The 26,008-nt window shown below is 40.9% G+C and overlaps 1 protein-coding gene across 2 annotated transcripts; it reads left to right on the forward strand.

The window, feature by feature from the left end:
• Positions 1–1,133: 1,133 nt before the first annotated feature.
• LSG1 (large 60S subunit nuclear export GTPase 1) lies at positions 1,134–26,008 on the forward strand. Of its 2 annotated transcripts, none has more exons than XM_065942813.1 (14): positions 1,134–1,294; positions 2,699–2,825; positions 8,084–8,204; positions 8,387–8,473; positions 8,969–9,055; positions 13,671–13,761; positions 14,860–15,036; positions 17,332–17,727; positions 18,168–18,269; positions 18,415–18,567; positions 19,004–19,118; positions 21,361–21,440; positions 23,403–23,576; positions 25,077–26,008. In XM_065942813.1, exons 1-14 carry the CDS (start codon positions 1,196–1,198, stop codon positions 25,254–25,256), a joined length of 1,989 nt encoding a protein of 662 aa, XP_065798885.1. In that variant the 5' UTR covers positions 1,134–1,195; the 3' UTR covers positions 25,257–26,008. The 2 variants fall into 2 exon arrangements, with proteins under 2 accessions (XP_065798885.1, XP_065798886.1); XM_065942814.1 differs by having other exon boundaries at positions 13,701–13,761; positions 25,077–26,005.

Here is a 26,008-nt window from a genome sequence, read left to right on the forward strand (position 1 = left end):
GGTCTTCATCTGCACGAGCAAGAAATGGACTTCTCTTGCTCTTCAGAGTGGCCTGTGGGCCAGACCAACATCATCATCATCATCATCTCCTGGAAGAACCCAGTGCCGCCAGACCCTAGACCTTATGAATCAGAATCAGCACGTTAACAAGATTCCTAGAGGGTTCACATGCACATCAAAATTGGGTAAGAACTGGGTTCTAAAATACACAATAACAACCCTCATTCTCCCTTCAATATCTGCCCCAGGAATGGACAAAATATTGAGGAGACTTGGGTTTGATGCCTAACCGAATATATTTCAGCTATGATTTGGGCAAGCTGCTTGCTCTCGGAGCATCACAACAATAAGGTGGTTCTCCTGATTAATGAGAATGGAGTTAAAATCCCCAACACCCACATAACTCTAATCCGACTTCTCTAAAGTGAGGAGCAAAAGTCAGGCCGCAAAGAGTGGAGCGGGGGTCACTGCTTTCACTTTAATTTTTTTTTCACTTTATTTTAATTTATAGGAAAATTTAAATACAATTCTAGCTGGAAGTTTTAAACGCTTTTTTAAAAGCTCTTTGAAAACAACATCCTTTGGCTTTCCTTGCAACTTTTTCCATTCCAAAATGCCATCCACGCAGGAACTCTTCTCACCAATTCACAGCTTTGGAAGACCAAGTAAACACAAAGCTCTTTAGTTGCCAGGCGTGACAGCGGTGAAGCCACACCCTACAACACTAGGCCGAAAATTAGCGCCAGGAAGCAACGCCACCTAGCGCTGCAGGAACACCCTTCACCCAAGTCTCCGCCTCCTCCTGACGAAATTAACCGGAGGCGTGGCTCCCACCGCAAATATGTCCGGCCACTTTTTTCCGAGTCTCCTAGTTGTACCCCGAACACTAAAAATCGATGCACAAATTTAGAAGGTACCATTCGTTTAATCGAATCGCTTTATCCAACTTTGAGATATTCTGAGGAATATATATTGAAAATTAAGTTATGAGGCCACTTTTTGCATTTACTTTCTATCGTAGTAGCAAATGTGAGATATATAAGTGGAGATTTGAGGCAAATTATTGTTTCCCTGCGACTTCGGGCCTTAACCACTTGAGCTCGCACATACGTCACTTCCGGAGATAGCGCTCCTGAACACCCAGAAAACTGGCGTGACTCTTGCTTGCTGCTTTTCGTCGGTCTACTGGACAAGCATGGGTCGGAGGAGAGCGCCAGAGGGTGGGACCCTTGGCCGGACTCTTATACGCCAGCAAGTTCAACGGAGCCGTAGCCACCGCCACACTGACTCCTGGGTAAAAACGTTGTCTTTCTCAGTCTTTCTGCCTAGTTGTGAGTCTGAACGCAGCGAAATTTACGGTCAGGGTTCTCAGGGAAATATTCCAAAGGAAATGATGCCAAAATAGGGTTTCTAGGAATGAATACAATCGCCCCCGATAACGGCGGGGATCCGTTCTAGGCCCACCCCCATCCCCTCTCGGATACTGAAATGCGCAAATGCTCAAGACCGTTAGAATCGCCCAGGCCGAGAAACAGGCCCTCCTAGCAAGACACAGGGCCCAGAGGTGGAGGCTAATGTGATGAGGTCGGAGTGAGATCTTGAAAACCAGGGCTAAAGTTTTATATTTATCCTGTAGGCCGTGGAAGCATTTGGAAGTTTCTGTACAGGAATGACACAAAAACGACTTCTTGTTGTATTCGTTTGTCTAAAGAATTGATCCTCCAAGAGCCTCTGGTTGGTAGCAGAAGTACAAAATAACTCAGATTCGTGCTTCACTTTTTTTTTATTCCCTAGTGGTATTACTCAGAGCTGGACAGCATTTCTCCAAAGTTTGGCGAGCCTAGTAGCTTCCTGTGTCTGGAAACGGTCATAGTTTTAGGATCTTTGAAGAGCAGATGAAGTGGTTTGATTGATTTGTAATTGTCATTTTGACATTCATTCCTCGAAGTGTTTGAGAATTCACAAGTTCTCAGTAAAGAACTAGATTCTAATCCTTACCCTGATTTTTGCTGATTCCGTGGCCTTTGGGCAAACCACCTAGCCTTTTAATCTTCAGTTATTTTCATTTGTTTGTACCTGTACAGAGCATGTAGATTAGGATGGTGTTTATCTTATAAAACTGAAGTGTGTCTGGAATCAGTTCAGTAAGTGGCAACTAGCAAAGCTTTTCATCCCACAGAATAAAACTCAAGAAAATACCACGTTGTGTGAAATGTAATAAAGGTAACTTTCAGGATTCTTTTGTTTTCACTTTACTTTATCGAATGATACACAACATCTCAGTATCTCACAGCATTTGAGTCACTGTGTGAAATGTATTTCTTACTGTGGGTGTCTGTCTAAAAAAGTTGACCAACAGTGACTGCCAGAACCAGAGTATATGGTATATGAGTTTAGATTCAAATACCTCTGCCACTTATTAGCTTATGACTATAGGCAATTTATTCTATCCAATTTAATCCTGATAGAGATATGAAGTTTATTTCAAAAGATTTTGAAAATTAAATAAGAAAGTAAATGGAAAATAACTATCATGAGGTAAGAAAGTGCTCATTTAAATGTTAAGTGTTACTAGTGTTGACTAAAAGAGCTGACACCACCCTCAAGGCCATAGAACATTCTTTGGGAACATAGCATTTGTTTGGATGTAAGGAGCAGAAGAAAGCAGCTATCTTATCCTCCTGTGTTTTACTCATAGCTGCACACAAGTGAACTCAACGATGGCTATGATTGGGGTCGACTTAATCTTCAGTCCGTGACTGAACAGAGTTCCCTGGATGACTTCCTTGCCACTGCGGAACTTGCAGGAACAGAGTTTGTAGCTGGTAAGTTGTTGCTGAGTGCCTCCAACACATTTCTGTCTTTGCTGACTAGATACAAGTAAGTCTACTTGGGGGTGTTTTGCCAATCTTCCTAAACTCATAAGGGAGCTGTTTTTAACCCAAAGGCAGATATCCCAGGAGCAGTGCGGATGGGTCAGTTGAATTCAGCAGGGAAGTACAAAATGTGCCACAGTTTTAAAATTCAGCTCTAAAAAGCCTCTGGTTATCTATCATGTCAAATTCGAGAAACTCAGTCTCTCATCAGGGAAGAGACCAGTTCTCATTATAGTGAACAGTAACCAGCTTTTACCAGAAAATGTTTCCTGCTACCATTGTTGGAAGCAAAATCCTGAATTAAATTTAAGTACTTGTCACACACTGTAGTGCATTTTTCCATGCATATAATTTGTTTAAGTCACTGCTTGCCCTTTTTTGTTGTTTTTGGTTTGTTTGTGGTTTTGTGTGTGTGTGTGTTTATGTGTGTTTTCTAAGCATTTAGCAAACTACCTGGCACAGAGATACCCTTATAAACTGCTATTTCTGTTGCTCTTCTGTTGTTATAACTGTTATGTTGTTTAGCAAACTTGTTCATTTGCTCAAAATGCTTTTATTGAACCCCTAACTGGTTCAGGTATTGTGTGCCTACTGAAAGTATAGTATTGTATAAGACAAATTTTTATTTCTACAGAATTTTGTCTTAGGTGCTGTAAAAGGAGTCTGTAGCAGAGTGATAATAGATGAATAAAAGGTGTCCATTTCTATCTGAAGGAAAACTGGGGCTGGTCAGGGAGCTCTTTACCCCGGGTCTGAGCCTTAAAAGATGAGTTGATGTTAGCAGGACAGGTGAGATGATGCAGGACGTTACACACAAGCAGGCAGAGCACTTCAAGCTAAGATCTGAGCACCAGCCTGCTTTGTTCAGAAAATGGTTAGAAGAAATTTCACGGTGCTTAAAATATATGGGTGCAAGAGGCAGTGAACAAACACTTAGGGAGGAGGGAAGGGCCACGTCCAGGAAAGGATGAGGTCTTTAAAGGTGTCTTTAGAGGGTTCTGAGTAAATTGATGCTTTTGAACTGTGGTGTTGGAGAAGACTCATGTTGGAGAGTCCCTTGGACTGCAAGGAGATCCAACCAGTCCATCCTAAAGGAGATCAGTCCTGGGTGTTCATTGGAAGGACTGATGCTGAAGCTGAAATTCCAGTACTTTGGCCACCTCATGCGAAGAGTTGCCTCATTGGAAAAGACCCTGATGCTGGGAGGGATTGAGGGCAGGAGGAGAAGGGGACGGCAGAGGATGAGATGGCTGGATGGCATCACCAGCTCGACGGACATGAGTTTGAGTATTCTCCGGGGTTGGTGATGGACAGGGAGGCCTGGCGTGCTGTGATTCATGGAATCGCAGAGTCGGACACAACTGAGTGACTGAACTGACTGACTGAAGTGGGAAGCAAGTATATTTTTTGAAAGATCACCAATGGATTTTGAACAAGAAAGACCAGTTAGGAGACTGTTTCTTTAGTCCAGCAAGCGAACCAGGCCAGGGCTGAAATAGTAGTAAAGAGAAGAATAGAGAAAAGAACAGAAACAAAGCTGTTCGTGGTTAGACTAAACCAGACTTTGTAGAGGGGCTGGAGGAAGTGAAGAAGAGTGTCTTTTTTGCATGTTAATGAGTACTCCTAAATAGTTTCGGAATATGGGTTGGTCTTCTGAGCAGTGTAAACATAATCAGAAGGTTGGAATTTTCAGTCCCACTCAGAAGAGGGGGCTTCCCTGGTGGCTCAGTGGTAAAGAATTCACCTGCAGTGCAGGAGATGCAGGTTTGATCACTTCCCTGGAGGAGGGCATGGCAACTCCCTCCAGTATTCTTGCATAGAGAAGCCCATGGACAGAGGAACCTGGACAGAGCTGCAGTCCATGGGGTCCCAGAGAACTGGACACAACTGAAGACACTGACGTGAGCGTGAGGGAAAGGAGAGGAGCTAGAGATGAAGTTAATCACTGGTGACCGATGACTTGATCCACTCGTACCTCTATAATGAAATTTCCATCAGCCTTTCAAAAAATCCATAAAAATCCCTCCTTGAAATTAATTCCCTTTTCCTTAGAATTATTTAATGATAGGATTTTCCTCAATTCTCTGGCCTTCAGACGACACTTGTCTTCTGGACGCTCGGGAACAGGGATTCTTAACCTGGAGACTACAAGTTTCAGCTGTCCATGAACCCCTCAGATTGCAGGCAGCATCGTACTTGTGTGTGTCGTGGGTGTGTATACGTGTACATAGTGCACTTTTGAATAGGATGATGGTCCATGGTTTTTAAACTAGTTCTCATGGATCCCTGACCTTAACAAAGGGGTGCAGAACAATGAAAAATGCTAAATGTTCACTGGGAGCTCTTCACTTTTAAAAGATGGCAAAGGCCGTACTCAGCAAATAAGCAGAAGATATGATATTGTGACATAAAAAGTAGTGCATTTATATTTGGTCTTCATTTTTGTTGCCTTGATTTGATGCAAGAGTTTCTAAAACCCTGGTGATTTATTGAGTGGTAGGGGCAAGAGGAGTGTCCTTTATTATTCATAATAAGCCCCTTTCAACCTTACTGGGTTGGACTTCCCTGATAACTCAGCTGGTAAAGAATCCACCTGCAATGCAAGAGACCTCGGTTTGATTCCTGGGTCGGGAAGATCCGCTAGAGAAGGGATAAGGCTACCCACTCCAGTATTCTTGGGCTTCCCTTGTGGCTCAGCTGGTAAAGAATCCTCCTGCAATACGGGAGACCTGGGTTTGATCCCTAGGTTGGAAAGATCCCCTGGAGAAGGGAAAGGCTACCCACTCCAGTATTCTGGCCTGGAGAATTCCATGGAGTCGCGAAGAATTGGACACAACTGAGCAACGTTCACTTTCACTTATCAGCCTTGCTAGAGTTTATGCTAATGAGGTGACCTGAGGTTGCTGTGAGAAGGATGGACAGTGCTTCTGCCGGGGGGCTGATTACCACAGGAACCTACCCTGTGATTTGAGAGTTGGGACTTTCCAAAACTCCTCCCCCAACCTCTGGGAATGGGAGATGTCCTAGAGATTGAGTTAATCACCAGTGCCCAACTATTTAACAGTGGCGCCTGTGTAATGAGGCCTCCATAAAAACCTATTTGCAGATTTGGCATCTGAAGTGGGGGCAGTCTCTTGATAGTGTCAGAATAGAATTGAATTGTAGGACACCCAGTTGGTGTCTGGAGAGTTGGAAAACTGGTTGTTGGTGTGAGAAAACCCATACATTTGGTATCAGAAATGTTGGTAGTGAAAGCAGTTCAGAGACAGGTGGCTGCATCATCCATCACATGCTTACTGCTTATGGCTACTGAGATGAGAACAGGAATGGGTAGTTGACTCTCCCTAAGATTTGAGATTTGGGAGCAGCTGCAGTGCACTAAGGAATTTGATGTTCATTCAGAGTGTGGAATGGGTATACTCTGTGGTTTTAGCCAAATAGAGAAAGAAGTGAAGCTATAAGCTAGATGGTGGACTGGGAGAAGAGAAAAGAGTCAAGGGGCTAGAGGGATTTACAGAGCTTGGACCAAGCAAAGTGGGAACATTGGGTGGGAGGTCACCATTGGAAGGAGAAATTAATGTCAAAGAATGATCAAGTATGGGGTTAGAGGGGTGAGTGTTCTGACTGGTGGTTGAGGATGACATGATGAGAATGGTGACTGGAGGCTGTATGTACTCTGGGTGACTGGACTGTCCAGTATTGGTGGTCACATGAGGGTGGTAGATTGCCGTCTTTGCCTAAAGAAGAAGAGAACCATTGCTAAAGATGACCTGTTATCCTTGAATAGGATCTCCTCTTGGCATTTTGGTAAGAAGTGTAGCTGGCTTCCAAGTGCTTATCTCACTGAAGTCACCTGCCCCAGAGACTAGGTGGTTGTGGAAAGGTGCAGTAGAGAGGCCTGGAGCAACTTGGGATAGAGCCTAGAGCAGAGGCCTCTGGTTTTTACATACACTGGGTATTGTTTTATTCCTTTAAATTCTTGTACAGCTTGATTGTGAGTGTTTATAATGCAGAAAGTGAAGAAGAACTAAAGAGCCTCTTGATGAAAGTGAAAGAGGAGAGTGAAAAAGTTGGCTTAAAGCTCAATATTCAGAAAACTAAGATCATGGCATCCGGTCCCATCACTTCATGGCAAATAGATGGGGAAACAGTGGCTGACTTTATTTTTCTGGGCTCCAAAATCACTGCAGATGGTGATTGCAGCCATGAAATTAAAAGACACTTACTCCTTGGAAGGAAAGTTATGACCAACCTAGACAGTATATTAAAAAGCAGAGATATTGCTTTGTCAACAAATCCGTCTAGTCAAGGCTATGGTTTCTCCAGTGGTCATGTATGGATGTGACAGTTGGACTATAAAGAAAGCTGAGTGCCAAAGAATTGATACTTTTGAACTGTGGTGTTGGAGAAGACTCTTGAGAGTCCCTTGGACTGCAAGGAGATCCAACCAGTCCATCTTAAAGGAGATCAGTCCTGGGTGTTCATTGGTAGGACTGATGTTGAAGCTGAAACTCCAGTACTTTGGCCACCTGATGGGAAGAGCTGGCTCATTTGAAAAGACCCTGATGCTGGGAAAGATTGAGGGCAGAAGGAGAAGAGGACCATAGAGAATGAGATAGTTGGATGGCATCACTGACTCAATGGACATGGGTTTGAGTCGACTCCAGGAGTTGGTGATGGTCGGGGAGGCCTGGCGTCCTGTGGTTCATGGGGTCGCAAAGAATCGGACACAACTAAGCGACTGAACTGAACTGATAAATGTTTTATGTAAATTCTAGCTTTGTAGTAACTCACCAGTTCTGATTGGAGTGAGTCTCCTTTCTGAACTTTGCTTTTCCCCTCAGTCCCTTTGGCTTAAAATTATTCTCCATGGGTAAAATGAGGAGACTGGTTGTAATGAATATTTGCAGTCACTTCCCACTCCTCTTGTTTCTGTTTTCAAGAAATGCATTTAGCATATGGAGTTTTATAAAAATCAGTACTTGAAAAAGTGGTTGACCTTTTAAAACATTTAGTAAAGATCTTTTTTTTTTTTTTGGTAGAAAACTTCCTTTGAAAATTATAATTTATTCAAGGTTAGGGGAATCTATGTAAATCAAGAAAGCTTAAATTCTGTTTTAGGTGCTCATATTTTTAGTATTCTAAGTAATGAATTCACTCTCTATACTGCCTCTTAAATAGTAGTACTTTTCTCCCCCCATGGACAGAGAAGCTTAATATCAAATTTGTGCCTCCTGAGGCCAGAACTGGACTACTATCTTTTGAGGAGAACCAGAGAATTAAGAAACTCCATGAAGAAAACAAACAGTTCCTGTGTATACCAAGGAGGTGAGTTGAGTGAAAATGCAGGATATTAAAAGGCATAACAAAACCACTAAATATAAAATTTTTATTTGGTGTTCACTTTTTTCTGCTTTCTTTTCTCAACTGCCATTATTAAATTCAGTTATCCTATTCTATTTTGGTAACTCATGAGGGGTTGTTTATTTTTTACTTTATGATTGTTTCAGACCAAAGTGGGACCAAAAAACTAGTCCAGAAGAACTCAAACAGGCAGAGAAAGATAACTTTCTAGGATGGAGACGTCAGCTTGTCCGGTGAGTGTTCACCTCCATGAAGAATTTTCTTGAAATTTTGAGTTAGGCATGTTGGTGTGCTTGCATTGCTGTTTGCATTTTTAAGGCTTTGTTCTTTTAAAGAGAAATGGTAGATTTCATCTTACATGTGCAGATTGGTGTGTGTGCAAGCCACATTGCTTTGTGCATGTGTTTCCTTACACAAAGGTTGTGGGTTCCTTGCTGCATTCTTGGCCTTTTCTCCTTCTCATATCCTTTTCCTGCTGTTTGTCACTCTGGAGTTGATCACTGCTCCCTGGAGCCTTCTTCCAACATGATGGATAAACCTCTAGAACTTAAAAGCTTAAGTAGAAAATTTAAATTTCATTTGCATATTAACTCAACAGAAAGGATGTAAAAATCATTTGACAGTATTTGTGTGCTTATTTTGTAATGCAATGAATTTGAGTATTTATATTACTTGAAACCTAACTATCAAAATCTAGCAGAAATATAAACTTCTCATTCTGAAACCAGGTTGGAAGAGGAACAAAACCTGATATTGACACCATTTGAAAGAAATTTGGACTTTTGGCGCCAACTCTGGAGGGTGATTGAGAGAAGGTAGATTACCATTTTCTTTTTGTGTAAGGAGGATGTGGTGGTGGTGGTGTTACGATAGATTTGCATGTTATATATGTTTGTGAGCCCAGGGAGGGGTTAAAGGAACAGGATCAAGCTTTACAAAGGGCTACTGAGAATTACTATAAAAACTGAAACTGTGATCCTACATTTCTTTTAAAATGGGGGGGGGGGTTATTATTAATAAACACATTGATAAACTTAAAATAATGGTTATTGTTTTCTGTAAGTTGAGTTGTGAAGTACCTATAGTTATTTTAGCAAGTAAATACAAATTCATACTAGGAACATGGAAAATACAAGTATAAAAAAAGTTTGGTGTCTACTTGCAGAGAGCAAATGTGTTATGGGGAGAGGTCAAACACCAGGGGCACACAAATAGTTGAAATGCAATCCTTGCACTAAGTTGATGAAATCCCTAGTAAAATACAAGATGGAGTGTGAGTCCTACTGTGTTACAGATGAAAGGATCATGTGCAGAGTCAGAGCAGAAGAAGGAACAGTTAGTAGTATTGAGGAATTTAGGAGTGATTTGTTTCAACTGGGATTTGAAAAGAAGAGAATGACTTTAATAAGTTGAGAATAGGAGATTTTTGATCATTGCCATGTCCTGATTGTTAGAAATTGATGAATCAACTTTCTTCAATCTCATTCTTTGTTATTGCTAAAGGTTTTTTATTTTTGTCAAAAGAGTGTATGAATTATTTATAAGGACCCCTTAAATGAACCTTATATTTGAAATGATGCTTTTAACAACGAGCCTTCATGGGGTAGGGGTGTGTGTGTGTGGTTAATCTATAAAATACACCCAGTAAGAATATTAGGAAACAGGATGCTTTCACTGGGATTCTTGGGAAAGGATATTAGCATATTTAGCATTATTACCAAGAAAAAGGACTTGGATTAAATTTGTAAAAGTCACTTACATTTCTTTTTAAGGTGATGAAAATCCTCTGGAATTAGTGGTGATAGTTATACAACTTTGTGGCTGTATTCAGTCAGTTCAGTTCAGTTCAGTTGCTCAGTCGTGTCTGACTCTTTGCGACCCCATGAACCGCAGCATGCCAGGCCTCCCTGTCCATCACCAACTCCTGGAGTCCACCCAAACTCATGTCCATTGAGTCGATAATGCCATCCAACCACCTCATCCTCTGTCATCCCCTTCTCCTCCTGCCCTCAATCTTTCCCAGCATCGGGGTCTTTTCAAATGAGTCAGCTCTTCCCATCAGGTGGCCAAAGTACTGGAGTTTCAACTTCAGCTTCAGTCCTTCCAATGAACACCCAGGACTGATCTCCTTTAGGATGGACTGGTTGGATCTCCTTGCAGTCCAAGGGACTCTCAAGAGTCTTCTCCAACACCACAGTTCAGAAAACTAAGATCATGGCATCTGGTCCCATCACTTCATGGGAAATAGATGGGGAAACAGTGGAAACAGTGTCAGACTTTAATTTTGGGGGCTCCAAAATCACTGCAGATGGTGATTGCAGCCATGAAATTAAAAGATGCTTACTCCTTGGAAAGTGATGACCAACCCAGACAGCATATTAAAAAGCAGAGACATTGCCAACAAAGGTCCGTCTGGTCAAGACTGTGGTTTTTCCAGTGGTCATGTGTGGATGTGAGAGCTGGACTGTGAGGAGAGCTGAGCGCCGAAAAATTGATGCTTCTGAACTGTGGCTGTATTAAAAATCACCAAATTGTATACTTTTAAAAGGATGAATTTTATGATAACGTTAATTATCTCTTTTTCTTAAAAGTCACTTAGATGCCTCCAACCCATCTTGCTCCCTCAGGTAGAGAGGATCATTGGGCTGGGATGAGAATATTAAGGCAAATCTCTAAGCCTGAAGGAAGGGGAAGGTTGCTGCTAATTGCCAGGCTCCATGCTGACCTCTTAGATTAACCTAGGTTTGAATGGGGCTTAGAAAGACCCAATATGGTTCTTTTGGGGACTGGAGTGGACTGATCTCTCCTTCATGCAGTTAGAGTGTATATTGCTGAAAACGCCTGTTTTCTTACTGAAAATGCTGTTTCTTATTTCCAAATAGAATTGGTAACAATGTGAAATATTGAAACTTCAACCTTGAGGGAATGCCCCCATCTGCACGTTCTTAGTTAATTTTTTAATTCTAGATTTTCTCCTATTTCATATATTGTCTATCTTTTTCCACATTTCTTTTTTTCCTTATTCTGGTTTCTGACTTTTGTGTAAGAGGCTCTTCACAGGTGTCAAGTGATGTTTGCCATCTGTTCATATTTAAGAAAACAAAGTGTTACAAGGCTGATTGACAGGACTTCTGTTTGGGTGATTTTCCACCAGGTGAACTTCTCTTTATGGTGAATGAGCAGAGATCAATTTTATTTTGTTGGGATTCCCTAAGATATTAGTATCTATGGGTGTTTTCCCTAGGATCAGTCAGTTTCTTAAAGAGAAGCATGATCGTCCACCAGGAACGGGGTAAAGGTGATAATATACTACACAGAGGCTGGGCCTTTCCACCATTTGGGATATGTGTAGACTTAGGTTAATCCTCTTCTCTTCAGTATGGCATCTCTTTCCCACCTTCTCCTATGCTTGAGGTCCTAGTTCTGGAACCTCTCAGGTTCATCTTCTCCACAATAAAGCCTGGCCTTCTGTCATTGAGACAGGGGTCTGAGGGGCTGTGGGGTGAAGTGTGGCTGCCTGGCTGAATGGAACAAGGGAATGGACCTAATCACTCCCTGTTCAGAGTGATTTTAGCCCTATACCTCGCCCTTGTCTCAAAAACTGCATCTGATGCTTCTGATCCTGAGCTTCTTCAGAGCTCTGGAGTGTGAACAGGCCTGCTTCTCATTGGCTGACTTTCTGAGTTGCTCTTCTTTCTTTTCGTTCTAATGAGTTCCAGCCTTTCATTTTTGTAGGTCTTGAGAGGGAACAAAGGTAGCCATATGAATTCTTCCATGTTTAACAGGAAGGCCCTTATGCCCCTAGATAAGCTGTTTGTTTCCCAGAGCAAGCCTGGACCTGTTGAAACTTGTAGCTTCAACTGGATTACAGCATTGCTTGTTCTGTTGCTCTATCACATGGACGTGGATGTGAATTACATAAAAACGTCAATAAAGTAACTCCTGCCGTGTCTCTTAACAGGAAATATTTATTGATATGTTCTGTAAAACAGCAGGTGTCTCCTGTTTGGTAACAGACTAGCTATGTCATCTGCCTCTTTAATTTCAAGAATAGTTATCAGAAAGGATTTGGTGTATAACATTTCATTGAAATGCAGGAAACTGCCGAGGCACAGAGGGCAGAATGCTGCTTCCAGTCAGACAAGGTATTTCCATTGCGTTGCATCAACACTTCCTAGCACATAACTGGCACTTTGCCCTGCATCTTAATTCAGTACATGAAGCAAACCATCTTAAACTTGTCTTCTTTTCTTACTGGTGTGTCTAAGCTGGTTATTCTTTTCTGCCTGTTTGGCAGGTAGACATAATGTTTATGGACTTTGATTCATTAGACTTTGTCCGTTTTTTTGCAGTCATTTTTGCATTTACTGTTAAATCCTTACAGATGGAAAGCAGTAGATATTACCTTAAAGAAGGAAATACTAGGACCCACTTAACTAGAGAACTTTTTAAGCATCTTGTCATAAATTAGCAAGTTTGTGAGTTCCTTTACTCACAAGATTATGCTGGAAATTTATTCTGAAGGAAAATGCAGACCCAGATTTGTCAAAAGCCCTGCCCTGAATGGTAGCCTTCATTTGACACATTTCCTTGGTGTTCAGCATAGTTGCATAGGAGTTACTCCAGAAGAGCGAACCAGACATGGATTGGGAGACTGCTGGAAGATGCTGGTACATGCGCAGCTTGTTCCCTCCCAGCGGTGGTCACAGCATCTTTCCTAACCGCAGAGGCTGAAGGCAGGGAGGATCCTATTGGAGAAGTGTAGTATTCATGCAGTGCTGGCCTGCTGGTCCCCGCTACCTTTGTGAGGAATTCGAGGGACTTGCTGTCTGCACGGGAAGTTTTCATATTGCTCCATCTTCTGTGTGATGAAAGGGGTTGCATTCATCATTTCCTGCTTCACCATGGCAACTTAGGTTGATACTTCGCTGTTTTGAATTTTTTCATTTAAGCACATTCTTGAAACTGGTGGATGATGATTTGCTAGATGTCAGAAGGGTTTAAGTGAGGTTTATAGGCTTTATAGTGGCAGCTGTGATCAGGTGATATATTAGGGCTTTTTTAGGCCTTACTTAACACAAGTGTAGACTGTGTGCTGAGTATATAGTAGACATCACCTTGGATTGAAGTCTTCGGAATAACTCTTTAATCTTTCCAGGAGAGATTACTAGAAGGTATAGTTAAAAATTTTAGCATATTGAGAGCAGGAAAATGTTATGATTATAGCATGATCTCTGGTCCAGAGTGCTTGAGTTCGCCTTCAAACTCAATCACTTAGTACCTTGTGGCTTTGAATAGGCCACTTAGCTGTTCCAAGCTTCAGTTTCTTCACATATAAACTGGGGATAATTGTACCTATTGAAAGTTAAATATATCAGTGCCTAACATGGAAAATGTTTGCTCTCAATACTATTTCCTTTCACTTCACAGTGATTGGCATGTCTCACATGTGTTTTTCAGTGATATCGTGGTCCAGATAGTAGATGCTCGAAATCCACTCCTGTTTAGGTGTGAGGATTTGGTAAGTAAAACGTGACAAGATTCAAACTTAAAGTCCTTGTAGCAGCAGTGGGAGAACAGCATCACTGCCAGCAGTGGCTCTAAGCCGACCTTTTCACCCTGTTCTGTCAGGTCTCCCGCTCCTCCCAAGGCCAGGAGCTTGCGTAGTGGGACCCTTTAGACGTGTTTTCTTCAGACAGCTGTTTCCATCTGCAGGAAGCCACAAACACTTGAACTTTCTAGCTTTTAGTTTAGAAGCCACTCTGTTCAGAGGCATTTGCCAGTGTGTCTCATTTTTTAAGAGAATTTTAAGTAAATGAAGTAGCATTTTGCTGATTTTGGCGTATGCCTAGTCCATTCATCCCACTAAGCTTTCTCTTCTCACACCATAGTTACTACCTTCTGTGGTATTCTACAAATGATCTAAGTTTGTAAAATACTGCAGGGGGTCATCATGAAGGTGTGAGTATCACTAGAAATGAGGCGATACAGGCTTTGAATTAATAAGACTGAAAACACATGAAGTGTTCCTGTTTCTGTTTGAGGACCACAGCAGGACCGTTATTTTAAAATCTGGTGAATAACAAAATTCAAAATGGGGAAACCCTTACTAATTCAGCTTTCAATATTTTTAGGGTATTTCCTAATGAAAAGCTATGCTTGGGGTTAACTTGATCACTGGGTCTTATTTTCCTTTTAGACTTCAAAAATATTTTTTGTAAGATTATTGACTGTCATCATTTGGCTTGAAAATAGTTCCTGCTGACTGACAAATCTTTTTTTTAAACGCAATTATTTATCTTTGCTTGAAAGAAACTGTATAATTTAAAGAAATAAGAACAGGGCAGGAAAGCATTTCCTTTTTACCCTTTAGTTTTTTTTGTGAAGAGTTTGTAAGCATATGTGACCTAACTTCTTTTCAAAGCCTGCTGAAGGTATCCATAGCATGGATTTAATCATGTACCATGATTAAAAATCTTTCATATTAGGACTGTTTTAAACTGGTGACAGTAAGACCTTTTAGTAATAACTAAAAGGGACTAGGGAAAGGGGTCTTCAGTATAATTAGCCAAATTTTTCTCCATTTGGAGAGATATCTGAATATCTTTGTCTTGCCTAGGAATGTTATGTGAAAACCATTGATGACAACAAGGAGAATGTTATTCTGGTGAATAAGGCAGACTTGTTGACTATCGAGCAGCGGAGTGCCTGGGCTGAATTCTTCGAAAAAGAAAACGTGAAGGTCATTTTCTGGTCAGCTTTGGCTGAAGCCATTCAGCTGATGGCTAACTCTAAGGTAACTGGAGACTTCTCGGGTTGGGCTTCAGGGAGGAAGATTTCGGTTTCTGTTAAGTGTGCTTTGTTTGTTTTTTCTTATTGTTGATTTGTGGAGCTTTATTTCTTTTTTCCCTAAGTAGTAGGGTAGTATGATGACCTACAGAAAAGTAAGTTGCAAAGTTGCTTTCTCTGAAGACACATACTTTTTTAAAATGTTAGGCAGAAAGTTGTATAGAGTCTGAGAGTGCCTCACTCGCTAGTCTTAGCACGGGAGCTGTATATACTTTTTCAATTGGTCCCTTCTTTCTTTTAATTTTTGATGTAACTATTGCAAAGTCCTTTTGTTGCATTTATCATTTTTCCTGAACCTAATCTGCTTCAAGCCTTAGTTTTCCTAGCAAATACCCATATTCAGTTCACATTATTGTGTTCTGCCTCTTTCATACTTTTAAATGGTTCAGAATAGTACGCAGTGACTTTGTGACCTTTATTACAGAAATTGCTCCAATTCCAAGTTTCTTTCTGAGTCTCCTGAAATGACAGTGAAATCATACCTCTTCTCCCTGACTTTTTTTCTTTCCTAAAATGTAGGATACCTATTTAACTGAGTTTATTATGCCCTCTCCTGCAGTCGCTACTCATTCTAACACTAGATTATTTGGAAATGATAGGTTTGCATCACTTCTAAATCTAAATCAATTCACCCTTGTTGATAAGAATTGGTAATACTGTGAATTGTTGTATTTCTGCTTTATTATCTGTAAGAGTTCAGAAAGATTGTTGTTAAGTTGCTAAGTCATGTCCAACTCTTTGTGATCTCATGGACTGCAGCACGCCAGGCTTCCCTGTCCTTTACTGTCTCCTGGAGTTTGCTCCAACTCATGTCCATTGAGTCGATAATGCCATCCAACTGTCTCATCCTCTTTTGTCCCCCTCTCTTGCCTTCTCTCTTTCCCAGCATCAAGGTCTTTCCAGTGAGTCAGTTCTTCACATCAGGTGGCCAAGGTATTGGAGTTTCAGCTTCAGCATCAGTCCTTCCAATGAATATTTGGGGTTGATTTCCTTTAGGATTGACTGGTTTGATATCCTTGCTGTCCAGGGGACTCAAAAGTCTTCTCCATCACCACAGTTCAAAAGCATCAGTTCTTTGATGCTCAGCCTTCTTTATGGTTTAACTCTCATATCCATACATGACTAATGGAAAAAACCATAGCTGTGACTGTACAGACCTTTGTCAGCAAAGTAATGTCTCTGCTTATTAATATGCTGTCTAGATTGGTCATAGCTTTTTCACGGAGCAGGCATCTTTGAATTTCATGGCTGCAATCACCATCTGCAGTTACTTTGGAACCCAAGAAAGTAAAATCTGTCACTGTTACCATTTTTCCCCATCTTTTTGCCATGAAGTGATGGGACCAGATGCCGTGATCTTAGTTTTTGAATGTTGAGTTTTAAGCCAGTTTTTTCACTCTTCTCTTTCACCCTCATCAAGAAGCCCTTCAGTTCCTCTTCACTTTCTGTGATTAGAGTGGTATCATGTGCATATTTGAGGTTGTTATTTCTCCTGGCAATCTTGAGTCCAACCTGCAATTCATCCAGAAGGGTTAATATACCCTTGAATTGTAAATCATTTTTACCATTCTCTTTCCAAAAGAAGTCATTGTTCACCGAATAATTTCCATGCACAGAGTTGTTTTGTTGCTCTCATATTTCACACACAGGGACCTGTGCTCCATGATGCTATGATTTATTAAAGATAGTTATAAAAGAATAGTTTCCTTAACTATGAAAATCACTGTCTTTGAAAGTGAAAATTTATATTAATTATAAATTATACCCTTCTTGCTTTGTGCAGAGAAGAGAATATTAACTGTTTTACTGTTAATGAGAATACTTTCGTTTTATTCTATAGCCCATTGCATAAGTACTGCCAAGGAATTCAGCTTGACACAGGCTTTTCTAAACTCTTACTTTTTTTTTTTAATAGATAAAAGAGTTATCTATTAGACAAGATCAAGGTGTTCATGGTAGTATAGCCATAGACAAGAGCTATCTACTAGAAAAGTAATAGATGTTATTTGTTCAAATAATACAAATATGTGTGATATGAAGGTCCACCTCTCTGGAGGGCACCACTGTGGATAGTTCAGTTATATCCTCATGTTATCTCATCTCCTTCTTTTCACCTTTCCTCTTCATAATGTTTTTTTGTCCTCTGTTCATCTTAGATAACCAACTCTGAGTGTTTTTACCAGAGTGAAAAGTGCAGTTGTTACACACTTCTGAACTTTTGTGGTTTCTGTTATTTCATCAGGAAGAAGTAAACGGAGACTCTGGAGAAGCTATCACAGCCGAGTTTGAAAACTCCAGTTGCGACGAAGCTGAAATTCTACACGAAGAGACTGAACATCTTTCACTTGGTGCAGTTGACAGTAGTGAAGAAGAAGAGAGTGAGTATGAGGACTGTCAGGAGGAGGAGGAGGACTGGCAGACGTGTTTGGAAGATGACAGCAGCCCTGATGAGGAAGCCTGTGGCCAGGACTGCAAGGAGGCCCATACTCTGGATTCTGAGGCTCAAGAAAGGAAAACCCCGCCGAAGAGGCAAATACACAATTTTAGTCACTTGGTATCAAAGCAGGAGTTACTCGAGGTCTTTAAGCAGCTGCACTCTGGACAGAGGGTGAAGGATGGACAACTTACTGTTGGACTGGTAAGATGAGCTATGTCATAAAATTGATTCGTGAGGGTCTGTATTCCCACTGCACTGGAACCCCAGAGACCAGTCAGGCCCTGGTGTCATAGGGAACACTGAAGACTTCTTGTTGCCCATGGGCGTTGTGGGAGCAGGCCATGTGTGACAGACAGCCCAACTCAAAGAATGAACTTTCTCAAGGCTTCAACTGGTTACACCTCTGTTCGTATTACCTTCTACAGTCTCCCAGTTAATCCCTACATGTCTTGTGACTTACAAGAGATACCAGAATGAAAACTTTTAAGGTTGTCTTCTGCCCTCTGGTCCAGTGTTCTTTCCTTTAGATAGGGTAAGCTTTTGGCATCCTGTGATGCAGGCTTTTTAGACAGGGTAGGCTTTTGGCATCCTGTGATGATTGCCAACTTTTACTGTAGACATTCCGTCTGACTCCCTTCTAGGTGGGCTATCCAAACGTTGGTAAGAGTTCAACAATCAACACCATCCTAGGCAACAAGAAGGTATCTGTGTCTGCTACACCTGGTCACACCAAGCATTTTCAGGTATTCTACAGCATCAGCCTTTGTATTTACTCCTCAGACAGTTCCTCCCTCTGAGTATTTTCTGAAGTTCTTTGCCACTCTTGTGCTGCTCTTCTTTCCCTTCCCATGCTGTGTGTCCAGCATAACCCCCTTACTTGTCCTTCAGACTCTCTATGTAGAACCTGGCCTCTGCTTGTGTGACTGCCCAGGCCTGGTGATGCCATCCTTTATCTCTACCAAAGCTGAGATGATTTGCAGTGGAATCCTCCCAATTGACCAGATGAGAGATCATGTCCCACCTGTATCACTAATATCCTTGGTGCTGTGCCAAAATTGTGGTTGTTCTGTGTACATTGGATCTTCAGAAAAATCTGAATAATTAAACAGGAGAGGAAAAAATAATCCTTCCTTACATAATTGTAAGGATTAGAAACAAAGATTGTGTGATTTGTCTCTGAATTAGGATCATCTCACAAATCTGTAGTGTATTTAGGTAAAAATGTGTCATCTTGAAGTCTGTTTCAGAGATAATATTTTTAAAGGATACATTTGGAGGTAATCATTGGTGCATAAGGCTTTTTTTAAAAGAGGGACTGAAAGTCTTTTAAAATTAAGAATAATCATATTTCTTTGGAGAGGTGGAAAGTTTTTTGTCACCATAGTGCTGAAATACAGTGTTCTTAGAAGATGCCATGGGGAGGAAGAGGGGGGTCAGTTCAGAGAAGTAGATTCCTTGACAAGCTTATGTTTGCCAGAATATTCCAAGACATGTTTTAGAAGCTACTTACGGCATTGACATCATAAAGCCTAGAGAAGATGAAGATCCCCAGCGACCTCCAACATCAGAAGAACTGCTGACGGCTTATGGATGTGAGCGGTGATTTATTTTAAAATGTGAACAAAAAAATAACAGTGTAATTACTGACAGAAGTACCCTGCAAAGATACAAATTCAGAATTTTCCCTTAGCATTTGTCATCTTTCAGGGTTGATATTTTTGTGGTCCTATTGGTCTTGCCTGCAGAGTAGCTTCCAGGTAGCTGACTTGGTAGTGGTTTCAGGGTCCTGCATTAGAGGAGGAGGAGCCGACTGCTGCCTGAGTGGTATTTTACTTCATGTTAGGTGCTTTTTAGAGTTAGAGAAGGAGGTGTACTATATTCCTCACCTCTTCCCCAGGTTTTCACCATAGAAATCAGTGCCTGGGAGACATGTCTTCCCAGGCTTTCGTGGTCTCAGGCCCTTTCCTGTAGGAGGCCTTATACCCAAGTGTAGATGTTGGGGTTCTGATCTGAGGCTTTATTGGCTCTTCTTCATGGGAGTTCCATGTAGAAACTTCCCAGGTGGTGGTAGTGGTAAAGAACCTGCCTGCCAGTGCAAGAGACATGAGCGGTGAGGATTCATTCCCTGTTGGGAAGATCCCCTGGAGGAGGGCATGGCAACTCCCTCCAGTATTCTTGCCTAGAGAATCCCATGGACAGAGGAGCCTAGCAGGTTATAGTCCATAGGGTTGCACAAAGTCAGACACGACTGAAGCTACTTAGCATACACACACATGTGAATTATCTTTGTCATTTCTCCAATTGACTATGATTTATTTATCTTAAACACAAACTTTAATCTGGAAAGACCTATATCTACCTAAAGAAATAGCAGTGTTAAAAAATTTCCATGTGTATGTATCTTGCCTTTCAAGAAATTGCCCTCAGCCAGGAAAGAGTTTGGGTTATTTAAGTGTTTACTGGCAGAGAAAGGTGATTTGATAAAAACCACAGTTAAATCAGACCTTAAATTTTTGCCTTAGTTGAGTTGGTTTTTTTGTTTGTTTGTTTTTTTTTAGTTGAGATATTTTAAAGAGGATGGATATTAAGCACTTGTGGTAAGACTGATATAGTCACAAAATCATAGGACAAGAAGGGATCTTAAAGATTTCCCCATCTTTTATCTCCCTTTCCTTGTGACAAGTAATCTGAACTCCGAGCATGAAATGACTTACCCAGGGTGGTGTCTGGTCAGTGGCATAGCCTCAGTGAGAACCCAGGTTTATTTCCTAATCCATCTCTCACTTGTGCTGGCCTGAAAGATGGGGAAAAGTAGACTTTGTATCAGACTTTCCATCTGGTTTGATATCCAAGTAAAACTGAAAGTAGTATGAGTCTTCTCAAATTTTTCATCTAATTCTCTTTGATAAATCACAAAGTGAGGACAAAGCCAGTTTGTAAAAACACATGCCTAAACATTCTTAAAATACTAGTACAATTCATCATCTGTCCATATATTTGTTAACCATTTTATCTTCTAAGAATCACTTTTTTCTATGCATCATTTGTTTGTGTCTTAATGATTTATAGCAATTCTTTGCTACCTGTGTTTCAAATGTTTTTCCTGATGTACATTTTCTTTAGCCCTATGGAAGTCAATGATTTCAATAGTTTTTTTCCTTTTTAGTTTTGTTGGGTTTGGTGTTTTACTTGGGAAAAACTGTTTTCCTATAATTTCTTTTTTTTAATTTTTAGATTTTCCTCCTCCTGAATGTATTTTTTTGTGTATAGTTGTAACTACTTTCTTCTAAACTAAAGGACCCAACATAGAGCTAGGATGAGGAGCTGGGTTTTTAACCTGTCAACTAAAGCCTGTGTTGTTACCAGCTGTGCTCTGGTGTTCCCTTTTAATTGAATTAGTATTAAAGGAATCTTTGTTGTATGTTTGGGAAACTGAAAAAAGTGTAGGTATATCATTAAATAAGAAAACTTGATCTATTGCTTTTGGTTTTGCTGATAATGACACCATATCATTCTACAAGTAGCCTCCTTGAATCAGTGTTTAAAATGGAAGAGATTGAAGAAATAACTGGAGTAGAGAGAGACTGAATGTGTCTGTCACATGCTGCTCGGTGTTTGGCAAAAGAGCAGGTGTACCAGTATAGTTGGTCCTGGATTATCAGCTGTATTTGTAATGCTAACCAAAGTATTTTCTACATTGTTAATTGATTTTTTTTTTTTAAGATAGAATAAGAATGCAGTGTAGTAACAGAAAAGGCTAGATTTCCATTACCTCAAGGTTCTTTGTTTCAATGTCTTCTAACTTAGGTTTTACAAAATTCATTCATCCTATAGGTATGCGAGGATTCATGACAGCACATGGACAGCCAGACCAGCCTCGATCTGCGCGCTACATCCTGAAGGATTATGTCAATGTAAGTGAACCCTGCCTCTTGTTCCTCTCGAATAAGTAGGTCTTTTTCCATTGCATGTGGTTAGGGTAATGGCAACCAGCTGGGTTATAAAGGAGATATTTTCTCTTTGATACTGTTTTATAACTGGAATTGTACTCTTGATCGGGGGAGCCAGCATCATATAAAACATAGAAAGGACTGACGTGATATGAAATAGATGAACATCTCTGAATATCTGTTACCAGCAAAGGTGATAAAGTATGTAAGTCTGTGAGCTATTATTTTTCTGTTACAGTGAGGACATGGTGAGTTTTGGGTTTTTCTCATCAGCAAAATAGGAGTTCATAGTACCTATCTCATGAGATTACTATGGGAAATAAATGAGAATGGTGTATATGAGTTGGAGACAGACACCCCCATATACACAAACACCACTTAGCTCTGTGCCTAGTGTAAAATTAGCCCGGTAGTTTTTATTATTATTATTAGTAGTAAGCTATTTCTTTCCACAAAAAGTATTACAGGGGGGTATAATAATTGGCTGTGAGGATGTCACTTTATTCCCCCCTCTTCTCAGTATGTCATCAGTGGGGCTTTGGGGGCACAGAAATAAAAGAGGGCAGCCATGTTTGTTTTTTTTTTTAATTTAGGAAGAAAATAGTTAATAGAATACTTATAGGGATGAATTATTAATTATTCTTTGCCATTTGTAAATCTGTGAAGGATGGGGTAGTGGTGGTGGTGGTTGTTCATTTGCTCAATTGTGTCCAACTCTGCGACCCCGTGGACTGCAGCACGCCAGGTTTCCCTGTCCTCCATCATCTCCTGGAGTTTGCTCAAACTCATGTCCGTTGAGTCTCTGATCCACCTCATCCTCTTTCACCCCCTTACCAGCATCAGGGTCTTTTCCAGTGAGTCAGTTCTTTGCATCAGGTGACCAAAGTATTGGAGCTTCAACTCCAGCAGCAGTCCTTCCAGTGAATATTCAGGGTTGGTTTCCTTTTAGAATTCACTGATTTGATCTCCTTGCTGTCCAAGGGGCTCTTTAAAAGTCTTCTCTAACTCCACAGTTCGAAAGCATCAGTTCTTTGGGGCTCAGCCTTCTTTATGGTCCAGCTCTCACATCCATACATGACTACTAGAAAAACCATAGCTTTGACTAGACAGACCTTTGTCAGCAAAGTGATGTCTCTGCTTTTTAATATGCTGTCTAGGTGGAGGATGGGGAAAATGAGTTAAAAAAAGTCTTTATATGTATATATTGTAAAGAGAGGAAACTTGGCACCTAGTGAAGAATGGCATTAGGCCCAGTGTCCCTATTAGTGCAGCCACACTATCCAACTGCATCCTGGATTTTATTTTGGAAAATACTCACATTAAGTATAGGGCTTCCCTGGTGACTCAGTCAGTGAAGAATCCACGTACAATGCAGGAGACTGCCTGCAATGTAGGAGACCCAGTTCAATCCCTTGGTCAGAAGATCCCCTGGAGAAGGAAATGGCGACCCACTCCAGTATTCTTGCCTGGACAATCCCAGGGACAGAGGAGCCTGTGGGCTGCAGTCCATGGGGTTGCAGAGTTAGACACGACTGAGCGACTGAACCACCATCTACCACATTAAGTTTTGGATTGACCAAAAAGCTTGTGCAGGTTTTACATAAGATGTTACAGAAAAACCCCAAACAACTTTTTGGCCAACCCAATGTAATCACATACTTGGACTGAAGAGTACGTTAAACAAGACTCTAGGGGCACAGAGAAGAAAGATTTCATTCTAAGTTAGGACTGTGGAAGGGTGAGGCCTCTAGAACACTAAGGATCGTTGTCTAGGTGTCTGGACTTCTCTAGTCGCAGTGACCAGAACTCAGCTCGGCTGTCAAAAGGAAGAAAGTTCCATCAGTGCGCCCTGGGGAGAGGCTACTTCTGTGAACTTCACACAGATGCTCTGAGGATGCGCTGTTACCACATGTGTTGTCTCTGCAGGGTAAACTCCTGTACTGTCATCCTCCTCCTGGCAGAGATCCTGTGACCTTTCAGTACCAACACCAGCGACTCCTGGAGAAAAAAGTGAATGGTGGGGAAATAAAAATGCAGGTGGTTAGAAATAAAAAGGCACATCAGATTGAAAATGTAGTGGATAAAACTTTTTTCCATCAGGTGAGTTTTAAAGTTTTTCTTTAACTTCTGATCCAATACACTTGGTGTAACAGCTTTATTGGAATGTCATTTGCGTATCATTGAATTCACCCTTTTAAAATATATGATTTAATAGTTTATGGTATATTCACAGAGTTATGTTAACCATCACCACCATGCAATTTTAGAACATTTTATCACTCCAAAAAGAAACCTTGTACCTATTAGCATTCACTTCCCATTCCTTACTTCACCTAGCCCCTTCCATCCAGTCATCTACTTTATCTGTAAATAGATTGTCTGTTCTGAACATTTCATATAAATGGGATCATACACTGTATGATCCTTTGTGGCTGGCTGCTTTAGCTAAGCCTAATAGCTTCAGGGTTCATTCATGTATCTGTACATAATTTGCTTATTATTGCCAAGTAATATTCCATTAAATAGAATATACCACATTTTGTTTATTCATTTGTCAGTTGATGGATATTTGGGTTGTTTCCACTTTTTGTATATACAGCTGCTGTGAACATTCATGTGCAGGTTTTTCTGTGGACATGTATTTCATTTCTCTTGGCTGTATACTTTGGAGTAGGATTGCTGAGTCATTGGAATTGCTATATAGTTAACCGTCTGAGTAGCTGCCAGGCTTTTTTCCAGAGTGGCTATACCACTGTATATTCCCACCAGCAATGTATGAGGGTTCTAATTTCTCCACATCCTTGCCAAACTACAGAAGGTAATGATATTTAAGCTAGACTTTGAGAAACAAAAGAAAATGTGTTAGTGGGAAGAAGAAGTGATGAAATTTCCAGGCTGAAGGAGTTGGTGAACAGAGGCAAAAAGATATGGGAGTGTGGGCTTTATAGGCACAGAACCCATGTTGCAGGTGACCCTGTGTGCCATTGGAGGGAATATGGACTTGATTCCCCAGTCTACATGGAACCTTCAGAGATCTGTGAGGACAGGACTTAGATACAAATTAGAGAACTCTGATAGGTGTGGACTCTGAATTCAAGGAGTCTTGCAGTGGTCCAGTAAAAGTCAATGAACCCCTGGGTTAAAGCAGTGGGGATGGATAAGAGGGGAAGATGTACGAAGTTCTAGAGACTGGAGTCCACAGAACTCAGTGCCTAATTGTTGTGACAGATAAGAAGAGAGTGTGTCATCTTGGCTGCTGAGCAGGTTCTTATACCACTGGCCGAAACAAAGAATGTAGAGTCAGCTTCTAACTAACTGAGTTGCACAAGTAGAATTTTGATATCAAGAGAGATTTCCAGAAAATAGCTGGTATTATGAGTATTGTTATAGATGGTGTTTGAAGCAATGAGACTAAACAAAAGTTGAAGGCAGAATGAATTGAAGACAAAACTCTGAGAAACTTATTTCGGGAATGCGGAGAGAAAGAAGAGCAGTTGGAGATGGAAGTCCACTATCCTGGAGTTCTCCACAAGCAATTCTGTGCGTATCCTCTGAAGGAGATTGCTGACACTGCCATTAATATCTTCCCTTATTTCCTAGGAAAATGTGAGAGCTCTGACCAAAGGAGTCCAGGCTGTGATGGGCTACAAGCCTGGGAGTGGCTTGGTGACAGCAGCTGCTGTGAGCTCTGAGAGGGGGGCTGGGAAGCCCTGGAAAAAACATGGCAACAGAAATAAAAAAGAGAAAAGCCGAAGACTCTATAAGCACCTGGATCCATGAACTTGGACTGCAGCAGAACTGGCACCTTTGCTGTGCATCTGTGGTGCTATTATAGAGTGGACCCCTGTGAGGCACACACAGCAGCCGGTATCAAGACGAAGGGCCTCCTCAGAGCGCCAGCTCAGACCAGCGGTTGTCTTAGGTTCCCAGAACCCTGCTCCTGTGGAAGGCTGAATTTAAGATGAGGGAATTTATGATGTATATTTGTGTAAATATATACACAAATGCATAGTAATTTATAAATTGGGAATTTTGGGGAAAGATATTAAAGTTCAATTGATACTTGGTGGGTTTTTTATTGACTCATATAGATTTATTGCTATTTGGACATTTCACATTCTTTAAATGATTTTAATTTGCTAAAACATGGCTGAATTTTTTACTACATGATTAAATTTGTGATACTCAACCTCAAACACATATCCAACTTACACCCCTGATATGGCAGAAGGCATATCAGATCTTGGAACGGGGGTTGGCATGGGTGAGTTTCAAACCCTGTGGAGAGCATGACCTACTGAAGATTACTGTCTACATGAGTCTCCACCCCAGAGGGGAGCATGTGCTTTTTTGTGTCATAGATGGTTTTGGAAATTTAATGGAAGTTATGGACACTTTCTCCAGAAAAATGTGCATTACCACCTATGCAAAGTTGCACAATGTATCCAGAGATTCATAGACCCCCCCAAAATTCATGAATTCACAGTTAAGAAGACTTGCCTTTAACTGACTGTAATATTTTTGAAAATGTA

The sequence above is a fragment of the Muntiacus reevesi genome, chromosome 8 (genome assembly GCF_963930625.1).
Source record: "Muntiacus reevesi chromosome 8, mMunRee1.1, whole genome shotgun sequence".
Taxonomy (NCBI): domain Eukaryota; kingdom Metazoa; phylum Chordata; class Mammalia; order Artiodactyla; family Cervidae; genus Muntiacus; species Muntiacus reevesi.

What these genes read in the sequence shown, in the direction of transcription:
- LSG1 (XM_065942813.1), top strand. Translation starts at nt 1,196, where the DNA reads ATGGGTCGGAGGAGAGCGCCAGAGGGTGGGACCCTTGGCCGGACTCTT. An exon ending in ACCGCCACACTGACTCCTGG is followed by an intron (nt 1,295 to 2,698) that starts GTAAAAACGTTG and finishes TTTTACTCATAG; the next exon opens with CTGCACACAAGTGAACTCAA. An exon ending in ATAAAACTTTTTTCCATCAG is followed by an intron (nt 23,577 to 25,076) that starts GTGAGTTTTAAA and finishes CTTATTTCCTAG; the next exon opens with GAAAATGTGAGAGCTCTGAC.